This window comes from Apteryx mantelli, chromosome 2 (genome assembly GCF_036417845.1).
Source record: "Apteryx mantelli isolate bAptMan1 chromosome 2, bAptMan1.hap1, whole genome shotgun sequence".
Classification (NCBI taxonomy): domain Eukaryota; kingdom Metazoa; phylum Chordata; class Aves; order Apterygiformes; family Apterygidae; genus Apteryx; species Apteryx mantelli.
Window position 1 is genome coordinate 21137722 of NC_089979.1, and position 22087 is coordinate 21159808.

Sequence of the window (22087 nt, forward strand, 5' to 3'; positions counted from 1 at the left end):
TAGAATATTTGAACATTCTTCTACATTAGCTATTTATGTAATTCTAATTGCCTTCCTAGCTACTGAATGGCCACTATTTTCCTTTCTTTAATCCCTTGCAGTTTTATTGGCAAAGAATGTGTCAGTGTATCTAGAAAAAGGTATAATACTAGTTGGGAAAAAAAGAAAAGAATCACAGAATCACAGAATCACAGAATCACTGAGGTTGGAAGGGACCTCTGGAGATCATCTAGTCCAACCCCCCTGCTCAAGCAGGGTCACCTAGAGCACATTGCACAGGATCACGTCCAGGTGGGTTTTGAATATCTCCAGAGAAGGAGACTCCACCACCTCTCTGGGCAACCTGTGCCAGTGCTCTGTCACCCTCAGAGTGAAAAAGTTTTTCCTCATGTTAAGATGGAAGTGTCTGTGTTTCAGTTTGTGCCCATTGCCTCGCGTCCTGTCGCTCGGCACCACTGAAAAGAGTCTGGCCCCATCCTCTCGACACCCTCCCTTCAGATACTTGTACACATTGATAAGATCTCCTCTCAGCCTTCTCTTCTCCAAGCTAAACAGGCCAAGCTCTCTCAGCCTTTCCTCATAAGAGAGATGCTCCAGTCCCCTAATCATCTTTGTGGCCCTTCGCTGGACTTGCTCCAGTAGTGCCACATCCCTCTTGTACTGGGGAGCCCAGAACTGGACGCAGTACTCCAGATGTGGCCTCACCAGGGCTGAGTAGAGGGGGAGAATCACCTCCCTCGACCTGCTGGCAACACTCTTTCTGATGCAGCCCAGGATACCATTGGCCTTCTTGGCCACAAGGGCACATTGCTGCCTCATACTTAACTTGGTGTCCACCAGCACTCCCAGGTCCTTCTCAGCAGAGCTGCTTTCCAGCAGGTCAACCCCCAACCTGTCCTGGTGCATGGGGTTATTCCTCCCCAGGTGCAGGACCCTGCACTTCCCTTTGTTGAACTTCATGAGGTTCCTCTCTGCCCACCTCTCCAGCCTGTCCAGGTCTCTCTGAATGGCAGCACAGCCCTCTGGGGTATCGGCCACTCCTCCCAGTTTTGTATCGTCAGCAAACTTGCTGAGGGTGCACTCTGTCCCTTCATCCAGGTCATTGATGAAGAAGTTGAACAAGACTGGACCCAGGACTGACCCCTGGGGGACACCGCTAGCTACAGGCCTCCAACTAGACTCTGTGCCACTGAGCACAACTCTCTGAGCTCTGCCATTCAGCCAGTTCTCAATCCACCTCACTGTCCACTCATCTAGCCCACACTTCCTGAGCTTGTCTATGAGGATGCTATGGGAGACAGTGTCAAAAGCCTTGCTGAAGTCTAGGTAGACAACATCCACTGCTCTCCCCTCATCTACCCAGCCAGTCATTCCATCCTAGAAGGCTATCAGATTGGTTAGGCATGATTTCCCCTTGGTGAAGCCATGCTGACTACTCCTGATCACCTTCTTTTCCTCCACATGCGTGGAGATGGCCTCCAGGATGAGCTGCTCCATCACCTTTCCAGGGATGGAGGTGAGGCTGACTGGCCTGTAGTTCCCTGGGTCCTCCTTCTTGCCCTTTTTGAAGACTGGGGTGACATTGGCTTTCTTCCAGTCCTCAGGCACCTCTCCTGTCCTCCATGACCTTTCAAAGATGATGGAGAGTGGCTTAGCAATAATGTCCGCCAGCTCCCTCAGCACTCGTGGGTGCATCCCATCAGGGCCCATGGATTTGTGGGTGTCAAGTTTGCTTAAATGATCTCTAACCCACTCCTCCTCCACCAAGGGAAAGTCTTCCTCTCTCCAGACTTTCTCTCTTGCCTCCAGGGTCTGGGGTTCCTGAGGGCTGGCCTGAGCAGTAAAGACTGAAGCAAAGAAGGCATTCAGTAACTCTGCCTTCTCTGCGTCCTTCGTCACCAGGGCACCCACCCCATTCAGCAAAGGGCCCACATTTTCCCTAGTCTTCCTCTTGCTGCTGATGTATTTGAAGAAGCCCTTCTTGTTGTCCTTGACATCTCTAGCCAGATTTAATTCCAAACGGGCCTTAGCCTTCCTCGTCGCATCCCTGCATACTCTGACAACATTCCTATATTCCTCCCAAGTGGCCTGTCCCCCTTTCCACTTTCTGTATACTTCCTTCTTCTGGTTGAGTTTTGCCAGGAGCTCCTTGCTCATCCATGCAGGTCTCCTGCCTCCTTTGCTTGACTTCCTACTCATAGGGATGCACCGCTCTTGAGCCTGGAGGAAGTGATGTTTGAATATTAACCAACTCTCTTGAACACTCCTTCCTTCCAGGGCCCTCACCCATGGGATTCCTCCAAGTAGGTCCCTGAAGAGGACAAAGTTTGCTCTCCTGAAGTCCAGGGTTGCGATCCTACTTGGTGCCCTGCTGCCTCCTCGCAGGATCCTGAACTCCACCATCTCATGGTCACTGCAGCCAAGGCAGCAAACAGCAACTCACCCTAGGAATGGTAGCATGCCTGAGGCAAAAAAGCTCAATGGGCTAATCACACAGACAACCTTTTCTCTTTCTTCTCCCTAAAATTGCCCTGCGGTCCCCTCACTTCAGCAGAATTTTTGGGTGGGGATGAGACTTTCTAAGCTGCTCTCAAGGCAGAAAGACACCTGTGAACTGGAGATATCCATGTCACCTCAGACTGCACAAAGCAACAGAAAGGAAATTTCTTCTTTGCTGCCTCCTAAGAGCTCCTGCCAGAGTGCTAGAAACCAGACTACATCGCGGAAAGTTTCCAAGTTTCCGAGACTGAGTTTCCAAGGTGTTATGTGTGTCTTACTCAGCTTCTGGGACACCGAACGAGTCAGGATGCTGGCAATAGCAGCAAATTGTTTTTTCTCATCTTTCCTTAGCCTCTTACTTATCCAAATGTTTGTGGGTAGTGAAAGAAACCCATATCATCTATGAGCAGGCTTCATGCAGGTGTTAATTTGCATGGTTTACAAAATAAAAAGGCAAGGGAAGAAAAAAAGTATTCTTTAAAATGATTTAGTTTAACTGGAAGACATGCTTTTAAATGGTCTCCTGCAAAGCTATGCAGTAAAACTTCATGTCAGCTCTGTTTCTGCCCAAAGAAAGGAAAATGGTTTGAGGCAAAATACAACCAAATTCTTTCCAAGTAAGCTGTGGTACTTGTTTGTATCTACTTCTGTTTCTTTCTCTCCCCATACAAACAGCAGTGGAGATGTGAACTGTTTCTTAAGACAGGTCTATTTTCATGATTCCAAGGGAAATGTCTTAGTGTTCTTCCTGGGAACATTATAGTGTCATTCTCAGTCCTCCTTTCTGCCCCCGGGGCCCTGGTAGCTCCCTGAGAGGCCCGGCAGTGCCCTCCTTTCCTTCCACCTCCTCCCTGATCTGATATCAAGGTTTACCACCCTCCTCATTTGAAGACTCTTAGAAAGACTGTTAAAGTTAGTGGGGAAAAAAGAAAAAAGAGGAGAAATGGGTTCAATATAACCAAGTCTTTTCTGCCTTAGGAACAAGTGTTCCCTTCCTGCAGTAGTTTCAGACCCGCTGGTCTGAGCGTTAGTAAGATAATTTTCATGGGTAATGAGAGATACAGGTACCTGAGCTCAGTACTGACACCTTATTATGAGGAATCCAATCAAGACAAGAAAATAAATTTTATATATATATATATATATATATATATATATATATATGTCAAATATTGTTTGAATGTAAGTCTTCAGAAATGTGCCTAAAAAACAATGAAGGAAAGATAGCAGAGGTTATATCCATTATGTATATGTGTGTAAACATAATGTTTTTTCTCCCTTCCACAAATATGTGCATATTTATAAACAACAGTCAGCTATTGAGTGTGATATATGCAGAACGACATCTTGCCTGACCTATTTTCCTGTTAACAACAAAACAAAACAAACCAAAAATAACACCAAAAAACCCACACTCTAGCCAAAATGCCAGAATCCAGAGAGGGCTTCTGCTTCGGGATGAAAAAGGTACAAAGCAAGGAAATAATTAAACATTTTTCTGAAAAAAATACACATGCATGCTAAATTAGTTAATTGAGTTAGAGGTTGAAACAGGAGATTATTCAAGGTCTATACAATGAAATAAGGCTTTTTTATCTACCTATTAAACAGAAATTAAAATAATATGGCAATATATATGTGTGCTGTCTGTGAGGCGAGTGCAACAAACCCCAAACCTACTAATAAATCAGTCGTACATGCCATACAAAATTCTTCCAAAAATTAAAAGTGGTGGCAATTTCATATGTTCATCTGCATCAAGGAGAGCTAAACTCTGTGCAACTGAGGGCTCTGCTGGTAGCCTGCCAGCAGCCCTGGGTAGTATTTAATTCACCTAAAAGAGAGGAGTTTGGGTTACTCTCATTCGTTTGGAGGTGTGGCCTGCCGAGATCCTAGGCTGCTGTGTGTGATGATCCATCTTGGTCCAGAAAATATAACTGCATGCTAAAATCCCTGTGATCTGCATTTCTGCATCATGGATTTATGGCATCTTTGGTTTACATAGATTCTCAAGGATATTTCTGCTTAGATAATCAAACGTCTTGCTTCCCTGTTCTAGTAGTTGAGAAGGAAGATAATAGCTTCAAAGCTGCATTAACAGCCAACACCTTGGCAATTCAAATAGAGATACAGTCTGGGTAGGGAGCTTGTTTTAAGAAGGACTGCAATCCAACAGAGAACAAAAATAATGAGGAAAATTAAGAAAAAAAAACAATGTAAATTAAGGTTTATTATACTAAATCTCAAAGATTGTGTCTTTCTTTGTGTTAAATGGTACAGCCAAACAAACATTTCCATATTCGCAACTGTGAACTCTACAGCAGGAAATATTTCCTCTGTTCATAAAACAAGAATTCATCCACTGCTTAACCTCATCCCTATACTGCTCTGTCTTACATAAAGGGTGTTTGCAAATCATTAAAACTGGAATGTGTTTGCATACCATTTTCTTTGTGGACAAAGGCTCCTTGAGGAGATTCTGGGATACCTTTCCAGATTGTGATTGGTTTGGGATAACCAGGGTCCATGGATCTCATTTCTTCACTGTACCTCCAGTACCTGATGTTTTTTTAAGACAAAAAATAAGAAAAAGCATTTTTAACATAGCAGATGAGTAAACTACATTTTTTTCCTTCTAACATTAGCTACATGCAGTGGTCACAAATGGCAATACTTGACTTCTTTCCCTTGGAGAGACTACCAGATAACAGATAAATTAAATCTATATCCTGACTGAACAACTCTTTCATGTAAGCACAAAGAAGATCAAAGATTTTTCCACTTTGACAACTAAACTGGCATTCATCTTAGTTATAATCAGAGCTATTCTGATTCCTAAGGCTTCTGCACAGCAACACAGAGACACAATATATGCAGAAAAGGTATACAAATGTTTTAGCTAACATTTTAATCACAAAAATAACAATAAATTCAAGTCAAAATACTCTCAGACACTTAACTTGATTCCTTATGTTTATGCATTACAGTAGCCTTTCATTTCATTATCATTAAACAGGTATGATGTAATACAAAATTCTTCTGTGCTTTTGTGCCTCTTTACCAGCCAGCCCTTCTCCAGTTTAAAAAGCCTCAACATGCAAATTCTAGGCAACCTGAACTTGTGAGAATTATAAATAAATAACTGACTTTATTTACATTTACAGCAAATATTAATACTTTCTTTGTGTGCTTATGCAGCTGGCTAAACTGCTGTGCGTACCTTGTTATAAGCTGTGTGGTTCCTAATATTATCATACTATATCTCTGTATGTATACTGATATAATATATTTGGGCTGGTCATTTCATATTTTGATTGGCTCCACTAATTTAGTGGATAATTTTTAATTACTTATTTTATGTTTACTCTGATTAAAATAAATAAGCATTAATGTTTGCTGCATGATCTCCATTTCTGAATAGCTGCTCCCTAATATTGAATAGTTGCTGCTTATGAGAAAAATCAAATATATCCACCTGTGAACTGTTAGAACAACCGCTTTTGTGCATTCTTGTGGCTGTTAAGGAAATACAGTGATATTCTATATATGCTCACTGTGGTACAGGGTTTGTAAATGTTTGTGAACACTGTACTTATGAAGCAAATTTGCTTCAGAGAAGTTCAATAAAATGTAATGGAGAGAAACTTCCTATACATATTTTTGAGAGGTCATATATAGCATTATTATTCCATTTTGTAGAATGATTTTAAGAAAACCTTTAGAACAGACTCTATTAATAAAGAAGTGCAAAGTTTTCTTGGAGAATTGTCTTTAGAACTCAATTTTACATATGTGAAAAATCGTCTAAAAAACCAGCCACTCTCCATTTCAATACATGAAGAGATTGAGAATTTATCATTTTCATTGAGAATGTGGCCACTGCTAAGAACTTGACCCTATTTCTGATTTGAATTTGTTTGACTCCAGCTTCTAGACATCCTTGTTATGATCATTCCTGATATACTAAAGAGTCCTTAAGTGGATGATATTTTGTCCCTGTGAAGGTACTTGGACACTCTAATCAAGTCACCTCTTGATCTCCTTTTTGAAAAACTAAATGGACTAAACTCCTCCATATCTCTCCCTGTGAGGCATTTCTCTGGCTTTCAACTGCCAGTGAAAGTAAAAGGTGTCAGATTTCAAGTGGCTTAAGAGTTGGTAGTAAGTGACATTAAAAAATACTTGCTTTTTTTTTTCTTTCATATGCATAAATTATTTTTATAGCCTGATTTATTAATCTAGTTACATATGCACTGGTCATCCAAGCCATGTTCCTCATTCTGAAATGGAACATCTTTCAGAATTTATATGGAGAAAAAAAGCAACATATAGAAATAGTAAACAAACTTCTGAAATCAGTATTATCACAGCTAGTCCTTCCACATCTTTTGACTCTCCATTTCTTCAGTCTTAGTTTGTATTTTCTCTTTTCACATTTGCCTGTTCTCTCTGTTTCTCTCTCTGTTTATTCTTACTCTTTTCTGAGCTTAATATTCTATTTCCTATTTTCTAACTGCAACTCCATTTCTTTTTCCTCAGCTATCTTACTTTTCCCTCCAGCCCTCTTTACCAGCACCCGCTGTTTTTTCCTTTATACTTCCTCTCCTCATTTTCCCTTCCTCTACTCCAAATTTTTCACATTTCTTGAGATCCTTCTTTTTACTAACGTCTGTATTTTCCACTAGTGTATGCACTGGAAATAGGCAGTCCTATAGGACTTTCAAAAATATATTTTGTCTTTAATTACCAGTGTATTTGGGGACACACCCAGTGTGCACTCAAAAGCTTTGAAATTGTGTTTTCTGCATTGATGAGAAGCCCTAGTATGTAAGGACTAACCAGGACACCATCTCTTTGCAATCTGTGCTGGGATAATGAGCATGACTAGAGGGTAAGGAAAAGCCTGGACCCAGTTCTCCTCAGCATGCCACATGTTCTCAAGCAGACTTCCCAATGATGATTTGCGTGCTTTGAGCTTTACCCATTATATGAACTATACGACATACCAGAGACTGATAAGTTAATAGAGGTAAAATAAATGAAAATGTACGCTGTGGCTTTGGAGAAAGATAATTTGGAAAATATTTGCTAAAATGTGTTCTTTCCTGTATCTAATCCTGTTTACTTAGCAATACTCTGAACCACTGGATGACTAAGTTTTCTGGAAAAAAAAAAAGCTAATTTAAGCTCTAAAGAGCCCCCCCCCCCCCAAAAAAAAAAAAGAAAAGAAAAGAAAAAGTTGCTTATGCCAGACAGGGGCACGAACAAGGCCATGTGTCAAGAAGTGCAGCAAGCCTGTCATCATCTTGTCCTAAGCTACTGAATTCTGGTAAGAGAAAAATGATAGAGTGCAAAATGTTTTCTCTGTGGTCTTCTGTCTCCTCTTTTGTTTTTATACAGTTATTGGGAAAAACTAGTGTTTAAATGGATCATTTCAAATGTTAATAATAAGGTACATGGGTTGCTTTAGACATATGATTATTAGAATATCATTTATTTTTGGACTTTAAAATCATTTTATTGTGATTATTCATTTTATAGATGATATTTGAAACCTTGTATTGTTTTGCTCTAACTACTTCTTATTTATACCACTGTTCTAGGATATTTAACTATGTCTAGATTCTGCCCTGGAGCTCTTTTACTACAGTTAATACAAAATAAGTCCTTGAGTTATATAAGGAGAAACACACTTTCCTATTTTGACACTGGCATAATTTTTTGATTCCCTTTCTTTGCTACCTTCTGCCACTCAGAAGTTACATTTATATTATACCTTCTCAGGAAAAAATGCACCCCTATAGTAGACTTACACAAACAACTAAAACAAGCAGTAAAATTCAACTCTAACTCTACATTAACAGCAAACTGTGATGTAAACAATATTCATGAGAAGTTTAGTGGTATTATTCCCACTGGTGGTCAGTATACTGTAATAGAACAATTATCTCTGTAAGGTTCATGTTCTTCGATCTTCTTACATACTGCATTGCATTTATGTCCTTCTGAGTTTCATTATGCTTGTTAGCTCTAAGTAGCAACTTCTCTATCAATAGACATTTTCTCTGATAGTTCTTCTTGTTTTCTGTTATTGCCACTATTATTTTAGGACGGCTTTGGCTATAAGTAATTGTCTGTGCATGGAAATACAGGACACTGCTGAATCAAGCCTAAGGAAAGTACAGGTCCCATAATATTCATACTGTACATATTTTCCCAGGAACATGAAGGTGAAAAATTATTATTGGGGAATGAACTTATGAAAAAAAATCTTCTCAACCACAGGAAGCAAATTTTACAACTGGCAACAATGGAGACCGATTGCTTGAAATGATACCTAGCTTTCAAACACCACAATTTTTTTACTTAGTTATCTACTTTCCTCACCAAGAGTGTTGGAGAAATTTTTTAAAAAGCTACAATACTAAAACTGGTTGTGGCGATCTGTAATGCATTCTTACAGTACTGTTAAAAAATAATCAACAGTAGTGTGTTAAGTATAGTCTATTAAATTCATTATTAAGAGATCTAAGAATACTTTTAGTGTCTCAGACTCCTAAGTACAGTAAAAACAGTAGTAATCATACTTCTCATAATACTAATAGAAATATTACAATAATAAAGAATAATTTGTCTCTGAGCACTCAGAATTTGCACAATCATTCATCAATCAACAAATATAATAACATCCTGAATACCTGTACAATCCTCGCAGGGCTTCATAAACCAATGAATTCTCTTGACATCTCTATAAAGCAGACAAATATTCTTTCCCTCATTTTTACAGATGGGGAAACGAAGACACAGAGACACTAAGTGACTACTACAAGTCTTTTTCAGGGTTGGAACAGAACTCAGATTTTACCATTTTTCTTCCATGCTTTATTAATCATACAGATAAGTGTCCCTTCTGAAGGGAACTGTACACTTTATTTAAAAATAATTCCTAGGGATCAGATTGTAAACTGCTCAAATAGTTCTCTAGCTTCCTGTTTTAGATACCATTTCCCTTTCAGACCTCATTCTAAACAGTAGCAGAAAAGCCATTTCCATTGACCTTAAAAAGGTTTGGATCATGCTTTGCCTGCTTATGTGCTAGGGTTTAGAAATGAGGATAAAAAGGAAAAGACAAGACTGTACATAAGACTGAAGACCAGGGATCTACTCAAATAAAATGAAAGTGTAAGATAACTACATTACTTTGAATACTTAAGTTTAAAAACTGTTGCTTGCCTGTCGACTCCTGAGTTATAACCTTTCCACTAAAAAGGGACACCTCATTTCAGTATATTTGCACAAATACAATATATGTTATAAGAAATGTGAAAACAGGAATATGGCCGTCTACGCAGGAGGAAATAATTACATTCACAGAAAACACTGAGATGTTTAAATGGATTGACTTCTTCTTTTCCAAAATAGAGAAAATGATTCACGTGCTTTTGTTGATATCCACCAAATTGCTTCCAGAATTCCTATACCAACCTATCTCCTTTGAAGAAGTAGGTTTTCCCAACGTCCTCCCACCAAATTGCTGAATCAATACCATGGGAAGGAATTCCGCTTCCAAGTGTTATCAAATCATGAGGATACCCTGGCTGGAGAGTAGTGTCCTTGAAGACCCAGAACTTGTTACCTGTACAAAAGCATATATACACATACACGTGTGTGTTAGTCTTCAGAACTCTCAGTATTAAAATTAGAAATAAAGAAATAAGAAAGACTCCCAGAGGGAGTCTGATTCTGCTAATCACATCAAAATGAAAAATGTCCTATTACTGCAGAGAATGCAAAATAAAGTGAAATATCTCTCACATATACCTTGCATTTATAAAGCACCTTTCATTCAATAGGACCACAGAGTATTTTCATACCACCCATATAGGGATCAAACCCAGAGTGAAGAATGAAGTCATCTCAAGGAGGTCTGTGGATGGTAATGCAATCCATTTATAGCAATGCTACATAACAGATTTACTTTTCACAGAGGAAGAAAAGTGAATTTAAGATATAATGGGGTAACATAAATAAAAAAGTGGAAATTCCTATCCTCATGCAGACTATATACTCTTATTACTCTGTACTCTCATTCTCCTGAAGAAGTTAAATTACTTACACAGGATGTACAAGTTCATTCTGAAAATATTGTAGAACTTAAAATATTTTTTTCATATCACTTTTTTCCTTGAGTGTGGCCTAAACACAGTAAACTGAGGTTTTAAAGAACCACAGGTGAAAACCTTATGCTAATCCTTAATGATGGAGTTGCCTTTAGTACCAGTGGAAATAAGATTTAACCTTTGGGTATGGGTGGGGGATCATTCAAAAGCACCTATTTGTCTTAGCACATGCTGATAATACAAGGTAGTTGTGTGACCTTAGCTGGGTGCAAATGTCTACACAAACCTCAGATTACCTAAACTGTCTTAGATACCAATAGTAGCTCCGTGCATCCTGCACAACAATGCTCAGTGACTGAATCCCTACTTTTGCAGTTACATTCAGCCTAGCTGAACATATTTTCTATATAGGGGTATGTATGCCTACATGCATAGCAGCAATTGCACCAGTGTTTTTGTAGCATAGCCTTCCCTGTACCTGCTTTTCGTAAGGATGTTTCCTGTGCTCTCTTTCATGACAGGACAGTTTACCTCACCAGCCCACAACTCCAGTTTCCCCTGTTTAGTTTGCTCTAGCTTCCTAGCCAGCCTCTTCTTCCTCACTGAACACTTCCACGGATAATCTCACCTGGCTCCTTATCTCTTATTAAGCATTTCATCTCTTTCCCCCAGTCATTCTGTTTTCCTTCGGACTCCTTTCTTGTTCTCTCCCAGGGTCTTTTCAACATTTTGTGTATGCTCCCCTATATTCCTGCAACTATCTATCATCTCCTTCATTTTATGTTTTTGTTTCCTTCTAATATTTCTTCAAAATGCACTTCTACCTGATTCTCTTCAGGAAAGACTTCTCTCTTAAATACAGTCAGCTTCAACTGAAAAAAAGGCAACAGAGATCCTCATACGTCTCCTAGAATTAGAGAAAGGGGAGCATAATTTGTACCTTAGTACTTCTCTGAAGACCTTGGTTTGAGGTTGCCTTCTCTGCGTTATGTCATCTAGACCACAGTGATGTTCTTTCTAACCTAGACTATAAGCTCCAATGTATAGGAACCATGTGTTTATCTTCTCTTCAAAGCACTATCTTCATCTATGTTTCTAAAGAGCATTGCTATTGTTAGTAGTAATAACACTGCAAAGGAAGATAGTGTTACATCACAGGAAGGTCTAAAGAAGGTCAGTGAACAAATATATATATATATATATACAAGGCCTACTGGATCTTGCATTTTGGTCCATCCAGTGTTATTTATGATATGATAGTTAAAATAGTAGTGGAAAAGTTTGAAACTGTATTTGCTCGAACGTGCTTAGACAGAGATCCTAATACTGTATGAGGGAGAAAATCATGGCTGTTCATGTTGGTCACTGTATTTAAATGTAAGGCTAAGCAGGCTGTTATACGCACACACTTAGGAGGATAAGGCACTGTGTTGTATAAATATTTTATAAAAAAATGTAGTTTCACCCAAAGGTCTAGGATCAGATGTATGCCAGAGTCACCAGGATGGAAAATCCAGAGAGCTGTTTTGCTGTTAGTTTTATATTTTAGCTATCCCTCAGAGGTACTAAACATTTTTTGAAGGAATTTGTTTTTTTCTTTTAATCTCCCTGTTTGTACTATAGCAATTTAAAGCATGCTTTTGTTTTATCATAATTTTAATTAGGTGAGGGGATATAGTTTCAATCCCTCCCATGCTGGGTTTCCAGAGCAAATCTTATCAGCTGCTTTGCAGCTGCTTGTCACCCACTTCCAAACATAGACTCTACAATTTGCTTGACAGATCCATCTTCTCCCCCCTGGCCAGTTGAAGGGAGAAAAGGTTCAAAGAACGTGTATGTAGAGAGTCATTTGAAATAGTGAAAATAAAAGGGACATGGATCCATGAAAGGCAGTCATGAAAAATTAAGGTCTGTGCTGACCTTGGATCAAGGCCAGTGCTAACCTGACTTTCACCTTTACTGTGATTCCCTACAAAATTCACTTATAAGGTCTGATCATTGCCAGGGTCTTCATTTTCAGTCTTTCTTTGTTCCTCCTCTCACATGGCTTATCCTTCTGCTGATTCACATGACCAGGGACAGAATGCTTCAGACGGTAATGGCAGTTTCAAATGCAATGATAAGAGAAGGAATCATGAGTTTTGGACCTTACTAGTTGGTACTTATGGTGTGAACAACAGATGGCATCCAGTGAATGATACTGAGCCAGCTCATTTCTGTTTCAGAAGATCATTCAAAATGACAGCTGTTGCACAGCACTGAGAGGCATATGCTGTGATGTATGTAATACCATTACCTTTTTATGTGCCTCGCAAGGAATAAAAGCAAAGGCAATTGTTAAGAATTGATCATTATCAGCCATACCCAATGAGTCAAATTCTGCTATTAACAAGATCAGGTCATACCAAAATAAACAGGAGATGAGCACGCAACATTATAAGTGACAGCATCACTGAGCCAGGTATTCGTTACATATGCAGACACAGTGCATATGTACTAGGGGCACACAGGAAAAGAAGGTGTAGATGTGGGAGCCCAAGACTGAAGTGAGAAGCTAAATCCTTCTTAACACAGTTTCTTACTGTAAAGCAAATTCTTTTTCAGGTAAACAGAGAAAAGCAAATTTATCTGCATTTTATTGAGACAGTAGGGCATTGAGAGCTTTAACATATGTAGGCAAGACTTCTTTGATTCTAAATAGAGGAAAGTGTATTAAACACTTGCATTTGAAGATATGTTTAGTCTGCTACAACTATGTTGATTTTTAATGGGAAGGACTGTATATAAAAATTCCAAATGTTCCATCTGGCTGCCAGTTTTTACTTTGGGGTTTTTTGTTTGTTTGTTTTTTCAGTTTAGCTTCTGTTCCTCAGCTGGAGGGAAGTGAGTGGCTGTTGATCAGAGAAGGGTTTCAGAAAATTCTCAGCAAGAATGAGAAGCTTTCAGACTCAGAAACAAATATTAGGAGGAGTTGAAGCTGCAAATCAGTTTTAAATGCATGTATCTTAAAAGCTATGGAAAAGGATGGTTAAGTCAGTATGCTTTCATTTAGCTCATAATCCACTTCCACTAGTAAGTTATTAGTCAATCAATATAATTCATTAATTGTGATTATAATGAAAATAAGGAAAGAATATATGACAACACTAGAATAATAATAGCTTGATCCTTCTTATAGATACCTAATGCTTGTTCAGAGTCCTAACCTATGTCCTCAGCAGCAATAAGCACTGTGTTTATTTGAAAAAGTTGTTTTTAAGGTCTGGTTAGTAGATTTGTTATTCTCACAGAGCTTAGTAAAGCTCCATGTTTCATGAAGTCTGGCCAACCTCCAGAGTGTTTCATCTCTCTGCATTTATTCCCGATGTAAGATCTAATATAACAACAAGCAGAATGGTAAAGTCACAAGCTGAGAATGAAGCAAGTGGTAAAAAAGTCAGAATGTCTTACTTTTTGCAAGAGTGCTTTGTTAAATATCATCACTGTAGGGAAACAATCAAGAAGGATGAACTGTGACTGCAAGTATTTGAAGACTCTCAATTTCTACCATTGACATTCTAAAAATTTGCTAGAAATAAAGGATATCAGTATTGTGTATATATGCTTCTCTTAAAATATTGAATATTTAATTCCAGATAGTGTTCAGACTATGTAATTACGTACTGACTATTACAAACAATTATGCAGTCTTTATCATCTATAGTTCCTCCTTTATATATTCAAAATGCTGAATAGTTGTGCTCCTAGGTTGTCAGCAACCAAGTTTTTTGTTCATGTCACATAATTATGTGTGTGTTGTACAGGACCTGTGCTGGATATAGCATAGCAAATAGTACAGTAAGATCTAATCACTGTGGGTTTTATAGTGATGAGCCAAACTTTCAAAACTTCTAGGCACCATATTCATTTGAAACCAGTTAGATTTCTAATATCTCATTTTGGAGTTTTTTTTTCTCCTGTTGTTCTCATTCTTAACTTTGGACTTTCAAGCCAGGGTCAAGTCTCTTCATGCTAGTGTTCCTAAATTATTATTCATGCTTCTTTTTTTCTCATTCTCCCCCTCCTACATCTTAACTCTGTCAGTTTTCTGCTCCATGATCTGACACTACAGTAAATCTATTTTTCAAAATAAAACTGTTAGGCAGTGGGATAAGTGCGGCTGAAAGTTATGATGGTGGCACTGGTAGTATGAGTTTTACAGCAGCTTTTCTATTGCTACATTTGGTTTGCCATAACATTCAACAGCGCAGATGGCTTGACAATTTCATTTTTAGCACCATGTAAATTCCCACAGGTACACAGAATAATTTTTACTTTTCACATTTCCTCATTAAAAAAAAACACTGTTTATCATTCTGGTGCCATCTTCTTATTATCACTTAGCATGGACACCAGTAGTGAATAATAACAAGAACGTAAACATCGGTTTTTTGAAGCAGCCATCCACCAGATTGCTGTGTACTTTATGAGCATCATGAGGCACAAGGAGGCAGGTATCTCAAGCCACCCAAAATGCGCAAGTATCACTTTTTCACCTCGCACTACAAGCATGCTACTGAATTTTTACAATTGTTTTTCCTTGTATAAATAAATATTACTGCAAAAAAAGGATATGGAACTAGTTAAAATGGTACAACAAAACAAAAAAATCAAACCCGAAGAAATTTCAAAACTGAAGAAGAGATTTGATCCAACAGTCTTGAATGTGACTGAACTTGACTGAGCAAAGGCAACTAACATATGATGTATGATCTCAGAGGCTCCTCAGGTATTCACAGGAAATAGTTCTGAATAGGTATAAATGTCCTGACAGAAAGGTTTTATTAGCATAAGTTAGGGATAACTACATTTCTCATATGTAGCAAAAACATCAGCTATGAAGATTGTTTCAAAGGAACATAAATAAATACTCCATCCTGAGCTGCCATCACAGATCATTTGCATATGGCCTATATTTTATAACACAGCTCCTCTTTACAAAATGTTAGTTTTAAATATTTTTATACTTGCGCTATTTTATATTTCTACTACTGTAGAACAGAACTTTACTAATACCACGAATCCAACTGTACACATGGAGGGAAGAAAAACCTAGCACTAACAATAATAAAAAAGTAGTAAAGATCTAAACTTGATTTCTCATTTAAATAACTATTTCAAACTTTAGGTTTACTGTCTCGAAAGGCAATGATTGAAACAAATCAAATATAGCATAGATTGCTGAGAAGAAATAAGATTTGTGTATTTCTAAAGACATAAATAGAATATTTCTATCTAGGATGGTTCACAAGATCTATCCTGACTGCATCTTAAAAATCATCTGGTCTGAAATCAGAGAGCATAAATTAGGGGTGAGGAGAAGGGAAAAGACCATAAAATTTTCCGACTTCCAAGAACACGGCCCTGCCCCTTCTGTTTGCTTTAATTAATCCTGGTTACTTAATTTCACAGGTAGAAAATATAAAAGTTTCACTCAGCTCACCCTGCTGTTTTCGTATTTGTAATTTACAGACCATTGAATCAACCTGTTCCTGTAAAGACTAACAGGAGTCAGCCAGCAGTAGATGAAGAGTTGAATAATGACAAAACATATATCTTGGGATCACTGAGAAGGAAAAGAAAGTAAGTGTAAGGACCAAGCTTGATCGTTTCTGTCTGAAGCTCAGGTAGTGGATCCCAGAATTATAGAGGCATGCGCAGGATTTTCCCTTTGCCTTCTGTTGCAAAGAAGAGCAAAGGAATATCTACAGAATGATCTCTCTGTTCTTGCATGACCCAGGGACCCAAAGATCAAGCAGAGGGATCAGGATTTGGAGGTAATTTGATCATGATTCCAGATCTTATCAAATTCCCAAAGTTTATGACATTAAGTTTATTTTATGGCAGCAGAAGTAAAAGCCTATGTTGTTCTGATGTCATATATTCTATGGAATGTAATTTTCCTTAAGATTCACAGAAAAACTACAATTTCTCTATTAGTGGAACATAACGTTCATCTTCATTATACTACTATGTAATGTTTCTGCATGTTATTAAACATTTAGCATTTAGCATTCCCAAGATGATAACATTTCCATAGTGAATGAAATATGACTTCTATCTCCCTTTTAATGATTCTGCTTGTAAAAGTGAATTTATTTTTGATATAACAACTTTAAAAACACTTTTTCTACCGTTTTGTAATGAGTTAACAAATGAGTCACTCACAACACAAATACATAGCTGAATATTTTTACAAATATCTATTCAATTTCTCCTTTATCCCCCAAAATACTATCTACAAAATATATTTTACACGGTTTTCACTCCAGTGAAGAGATTTCATTGCTAAATGGGTATTTATTTAACACGCAGGATAATTTTCTCATTAAATCTAAATTAGATTCATTTTAAGAACTTTAATTTTAAAGAACAGCTGATGCCTGGAGTGAAACTTTGAAAAGAATGATTAGCAACAATTCAATCCACATAACGTTTTTTTCTAGAGTTTATGCTTCTTTAAAATAGTAAAAATACTACTGAAAATATAAAACACATTTCCATAAAAAAGATATTTATTAACAATTCATTTCTCACCTGAAATTCCTAACATCACAACTTCCAGGTGAAATAATTACAATGTGTTAGAGGTTAGATACATCCTGCACAGATGTCATTTAAATACATAAAAATATCACGTGTAACAAGGGATAAAAGCAAAGAGAACCATAAGAAAATATATTCATTCATTCTCGATTCCTAATCCAGCTCACCTATGATCCACCTATAAAATTTTTTGAAAATGATTTCACAGTAGATAACTGCATTGTGATGTCTCTTATTTATACTTCTAAATTTTTACAAAATAGATCAAATAGTCTAATACTCTGAAGTATAATCATAAATTAAAACTGTAGCTACCAAGATGAGAAAACATGTACTCTTCACTTACCTAACAATTTGCAACAGGATTTACAAATCATTAGTAAAAATAAATATGTTCCAAAAAAAGAAATGTGTAAATATGTATCTATATAGTGGGACATCATCACAGCTGAAAGTATTACCCAAAGTCTTCCTTTTAGTAAAAAAAACCTTAGTCTTTCTTACCTTTAAAGAAAACAAAATTCCCCTCACTGTTTTCATAAACTGCATCAATGCTCGGAGGCAGTCCCCTCCAGAAGTAGGTAATCTGCATGGGGTATCCATCCATCACCCTGTTGTTTCTCACGCGCCAAAACCATTGATCCTGGAAACCAAACATATGAGCCTCTTACTACACTTTGAGACATTTATATATGTTCAGTTGCTGTCTTGGAAATATGGAACAGCCTATCCTAGTGTTTTTAGAACGTGACTTTTACCTATTTGCATAACCACATTGGTGTTTGTATTCACATCACCTCCCTACGTTACAAATGTGTCAGAACTAGTTGTTCCCTAAGGTCGGAATATGTTATCCATGTGAACTGTGCGGCGTAGATAACTTTCTGTAGAACATGCACCATGCTGTACATGACGACATAACCTTGTCAACCCATTACAATACAGAATCCAACTTAAAATTTGAAGATTGACTGCAATGTTTTCAGGCTGAACCCTATACATATGCGTGAGCCCTGTGTGACAGGATTACAGATAAGCTTGTGAGGATCAGTTAGTTCTGCAAGTCATTTTTCTGCAATGATGACTAACAGTGAGAGAAGGGCTGGTAACTATAGTTGGAACACCACAACATCAGTCCCATAAGAACTACACCTTCCTGGCCGTTTTATTGTAGTGAAGATTTGCAGTCTTTACCAGTGATTTAAACAGAAAGGTTAATATCACAGCTGGTTATAGGCTTCAAATCCAGTGTCCTGGTTAAGCTCAAAGTCTAACTTTCTCTTATGTTGTTGCCATTTAAAATGGCTTCTCCCTATAGGATATTTTGTGGTTTTAAGTGAGAACAATACTGAGGTGCATTGTTGAGGAATGAGGAATGTTCAAGTTGAGAAATGAGTATGTGACACATTAGGAGGGTGTAGGTAAAGATACCTTTGTGGTACGTCTTCAGGTCTTATAACTACAACGGTTCCAGCTCATCCTTGTCAATATTTAGAGATGAAGGAATGGATTAATCAATCAAGTATTTTCACTTTTTACAAACATTTAAAAAAATTTACAGCAATAATATTATATAAAACAAAACAAAATCCCTTAAATGATAAAGAAAGTGCTATCCTGTCAGATCTCTATCACAGGAGTTTTACATGGCAGTTCAGCCTTCTTTCTTTATAGGTCAACTTGCCAAGCAAAAGAGATCTGTGCTCTTGTGGGAACTGGCACAGCTTAGAGAATAAATTAATATTTTGTAGGAGCAAGCTTATGATGAACTGTATTCATCATCTTTCCAAACCTGTGATAACTTTCTTTAATTGTTCATCTTTTCAATGACACTACTATTTATAAATCTCCAAGAAAAAGTATTAGCCATACAAATACAAAACAGCTCAAAATATACACACAAATACATCTTAATCATATGTATAAATGAGTCTACAATTGAAAGAGCTGTTTGCCATCTCAGGTTTCTAAGGAGGACTTTAGTAAAAAAAAAAAAAAGGCTCAGATAGCTTACACAACCTGAAAAATACCGTATTGAAAACGTTATGACTGTCTAGAAATTGTATTGTATTGTATTGTATTGTACTGTATTGTATTGTATTCTATTCTATTCTATTCTAACTCCTAACATTTTTTCATGTCTGGCTATGTCATTGCTAGTGCAACACTGTTGTAACTTACAGTTGCACTATCCTTGTCTGATTAGACTATTTTCAGCTTTCATTGCTTTATACTGTAAGATGTATTACAACATTTAAGGAAGGGCAGCAAAGCAATTTTTAGGATTAATTGACTAAACTCCAGAATGAGAACAGGAAAAAGGAGGGGAATACAACTTAGAAAAACAAGTATTTAGGAAGACCTAATTGAAGTATCTGTTCTGAAAGCTGGAACAGATAATGTCAACCTCTGTTTTGTGGGGTTTTTTTTTATAACATGAAGATAAAACAAGAGAGCTTTAAGAAAATAAAAATTATGGGAAAATTTTCTCAAAACAGATATTGGGAAGTACTTTTTCATTGCAACAGTAATAAATTCTTGAAATGGATTTTTAGGTCAGATTTTCGAGGTGTCATCAATCTCAGAATGACTTAGGTGTTGTTCTGGGATAAATAAGTCACGGTAAGTCTCAACAGGCTAAATAGTTTTTGTCCTCCCCACATTTCTGTAAAACCCTCAAAAGCCAAACAATATCTCAGAAATCAGTTATTAAAGTTAAAAAAAAAAAAAGAGAGAGAGAAACAAGTAGCAAGGTGCAATGATTTAAAACTGCAGTCTTTCTGATATTTTTTACTATCTTTAATAAAATGGAATTTTCCAACCTTGTCTTTCTTCATTCTAAGAGCAGGATATATCATGCTATTTGGCTGATTTTGGCTACAAAAGTACATCTTAGAAAAAACAGTTTAGTTGCAGGAAAGACCATATGCAGCTCTCATAAAACACTCACCAACTCTAAAGGAAATTGACGAAGATGTAGGTACAAAGTAAGCAAAATACTTAAAGCTGCATGAGTTCTGACTACTTAGCAGAATACGAATGGACATAAGTACACAATTAATCACTTTGCTGAACAAAGGTCCTAAATGAAATGCTCAGGCTTTCAGGAGTTTCCCAATATAATCCTCATACTCAGGAAAGTCTCGACGCCACTGCTATAGGCAAAGCTTTTAACATTAGAGGCTGGCTAATAAATTTTGACTTTCAGCTACTACACTAAAGCAGATCTTATAAATCACATTAATGTGTTACAAGAAAAGGATTTCTCTAGCTCCAACGACAGGAACAGTCTTCTTTTGATCAGACTTAAACTACATTGTAAAATTGTCAATCAATTCTGTTGACTTCCGTTTTTAAAAAAGTCAACCAAGATCGTCTGTTTGCGATTGAGTGAGTTTCAGCTTTAATGATCTGTGGAACTTATTTGCATTGACTGACTTTGATAAAAAGACCAATAAAATGATAATCTATAGATCTGGTATTGAGTTGTATTTCATATTATGTATTTCACATTCAATATCAGGGTTTTGTAGGATAACAGTGAGAATATCCTAATCGACTTTTTGCTCAAATTCCTTAGCAAGCCAACAATTTTCCCTGCTATTACACAATTAAAATTATCACAATAATACAATTATGGAAAGCTGGAAGTTTTGACTTACTCAGCACAGCCCCATGGAGTTTACACATATTTATGGATTTGGTAATGTCAATACTAGGCATACACAAGCTTTCAACAAGAGATAAGTGATAGAGAGAAAGCTGGCAAAAAGAAAAAAAAAAGCATCATTTTATTGTGCATAAATATGTATCCTTGATTGGCACATGCCTTTTCACCTGACATTGATTATAGAAGAAGGTCTCCACTCAATCCTATAGTCATTTTAGAAATGTTTCCTGCAAAAATGCTATCTATCTTTGGTATTCTTCAGAAAAGCCATGAATTTTCAAGATCTATTTTTTTTATCTGTACATTGCTACTTCTCTAATTCTACAATTCTTTTAATTCTACAAAAAAGTGAGACTACTACTTCTAAATATCAAGATATTAGTGCTTAGTGAGTTATGAATGGCATTGATTTGACCAAATATATATGTCAACGTAAAGATCTATTTAAATTAATCATCTAACATAGCACAATAAAAGTCTTTCACAGAAGCATTCTAAGATAAACTTGTCTCAGTTGTTCACTTCTCTACATTGATTGTAAAGGGAATCTAGAAATGCAGCTCCAGTTTAGATGTGTGCAATGTATAAACTGTACATTGCAAGTATACCTTTACTGCAGACTAAATACAAGTGAGATAAATCCCATCCAACCTTTACTTTATGATTTTCAGTTTCAACCCATCAATTGTCATAACGTAAAGAACATAAAATCATAAGGATGACCACCCAGGGCCAGATGAGGGTTCATCTGGGCCTGTATCCTATCTCCTAGCAAATTAAAAGACAAGGCAATAAATATTTTTTTTTTAAAAAGTGAAGATGTAATGACACCTCTCTCATATACACTCCCAGCCACCGATTGTGATCCAGGGAACTCCTGAACCAAAGATGATAATTTGGGGTTTACTAGCTCTTGATTGACTATTAGCTCTAGGGATTTCTTCCTGAATACGTACAAACTGTTAACATCCACAAGTATCTGCAGAAATGTGTATGACAATTTAACAATGTGCTGTGTGAAAGCAATCTGCAAAAGTCACAGCTGCTCACCGGTGTTCAGCATTTATTCACCTTCTTTCTCTTTATGTCTCATCAACAACAGCAGCACTTTGACTTTAAGCTCTAATCCAAGATTTTTGTCTTTCCATGTTCGTTAAACCACCTTGTAGACTAAATCCATTCTACAATCCTTCTGCTTGTTTTCAGGAAATCA

At 37.1% G+C, this 22087-nt stretch overlaps 1 protein-coding gene across 4 annotated transcripts in view; it reads right to left on the bottom strand.

The window, feature by feature from the left end:
* Positions 1-22087, bottom strand: part of MMP16 (matrix metallopeptidase 16) — a 202164-nt gene that overhangs the window by 15922 nt on the left and 164155 nt on the right. For all 4 annotated transcript variants that reach the window (XM_067290264.1, XM_013956914.2, XM_013956915.1 and 1 more), the window contains exons 7-9: positions 17709-17847; positions 9985-10135; positions 4943-5058 (exon numbers count right to left, since the gene is read on the bottom strand). In XM_067290264.1, the coding sequence (XP_067146365.1) occupies positions 4943-5058; positions 9985-10135; positions 17709-17847 (406 nt within the window). The remainder of the gene's footprint in view (positions 1-4942; positions 5059-9984; positions 10136-17708; positions 17848-22087) is intronic.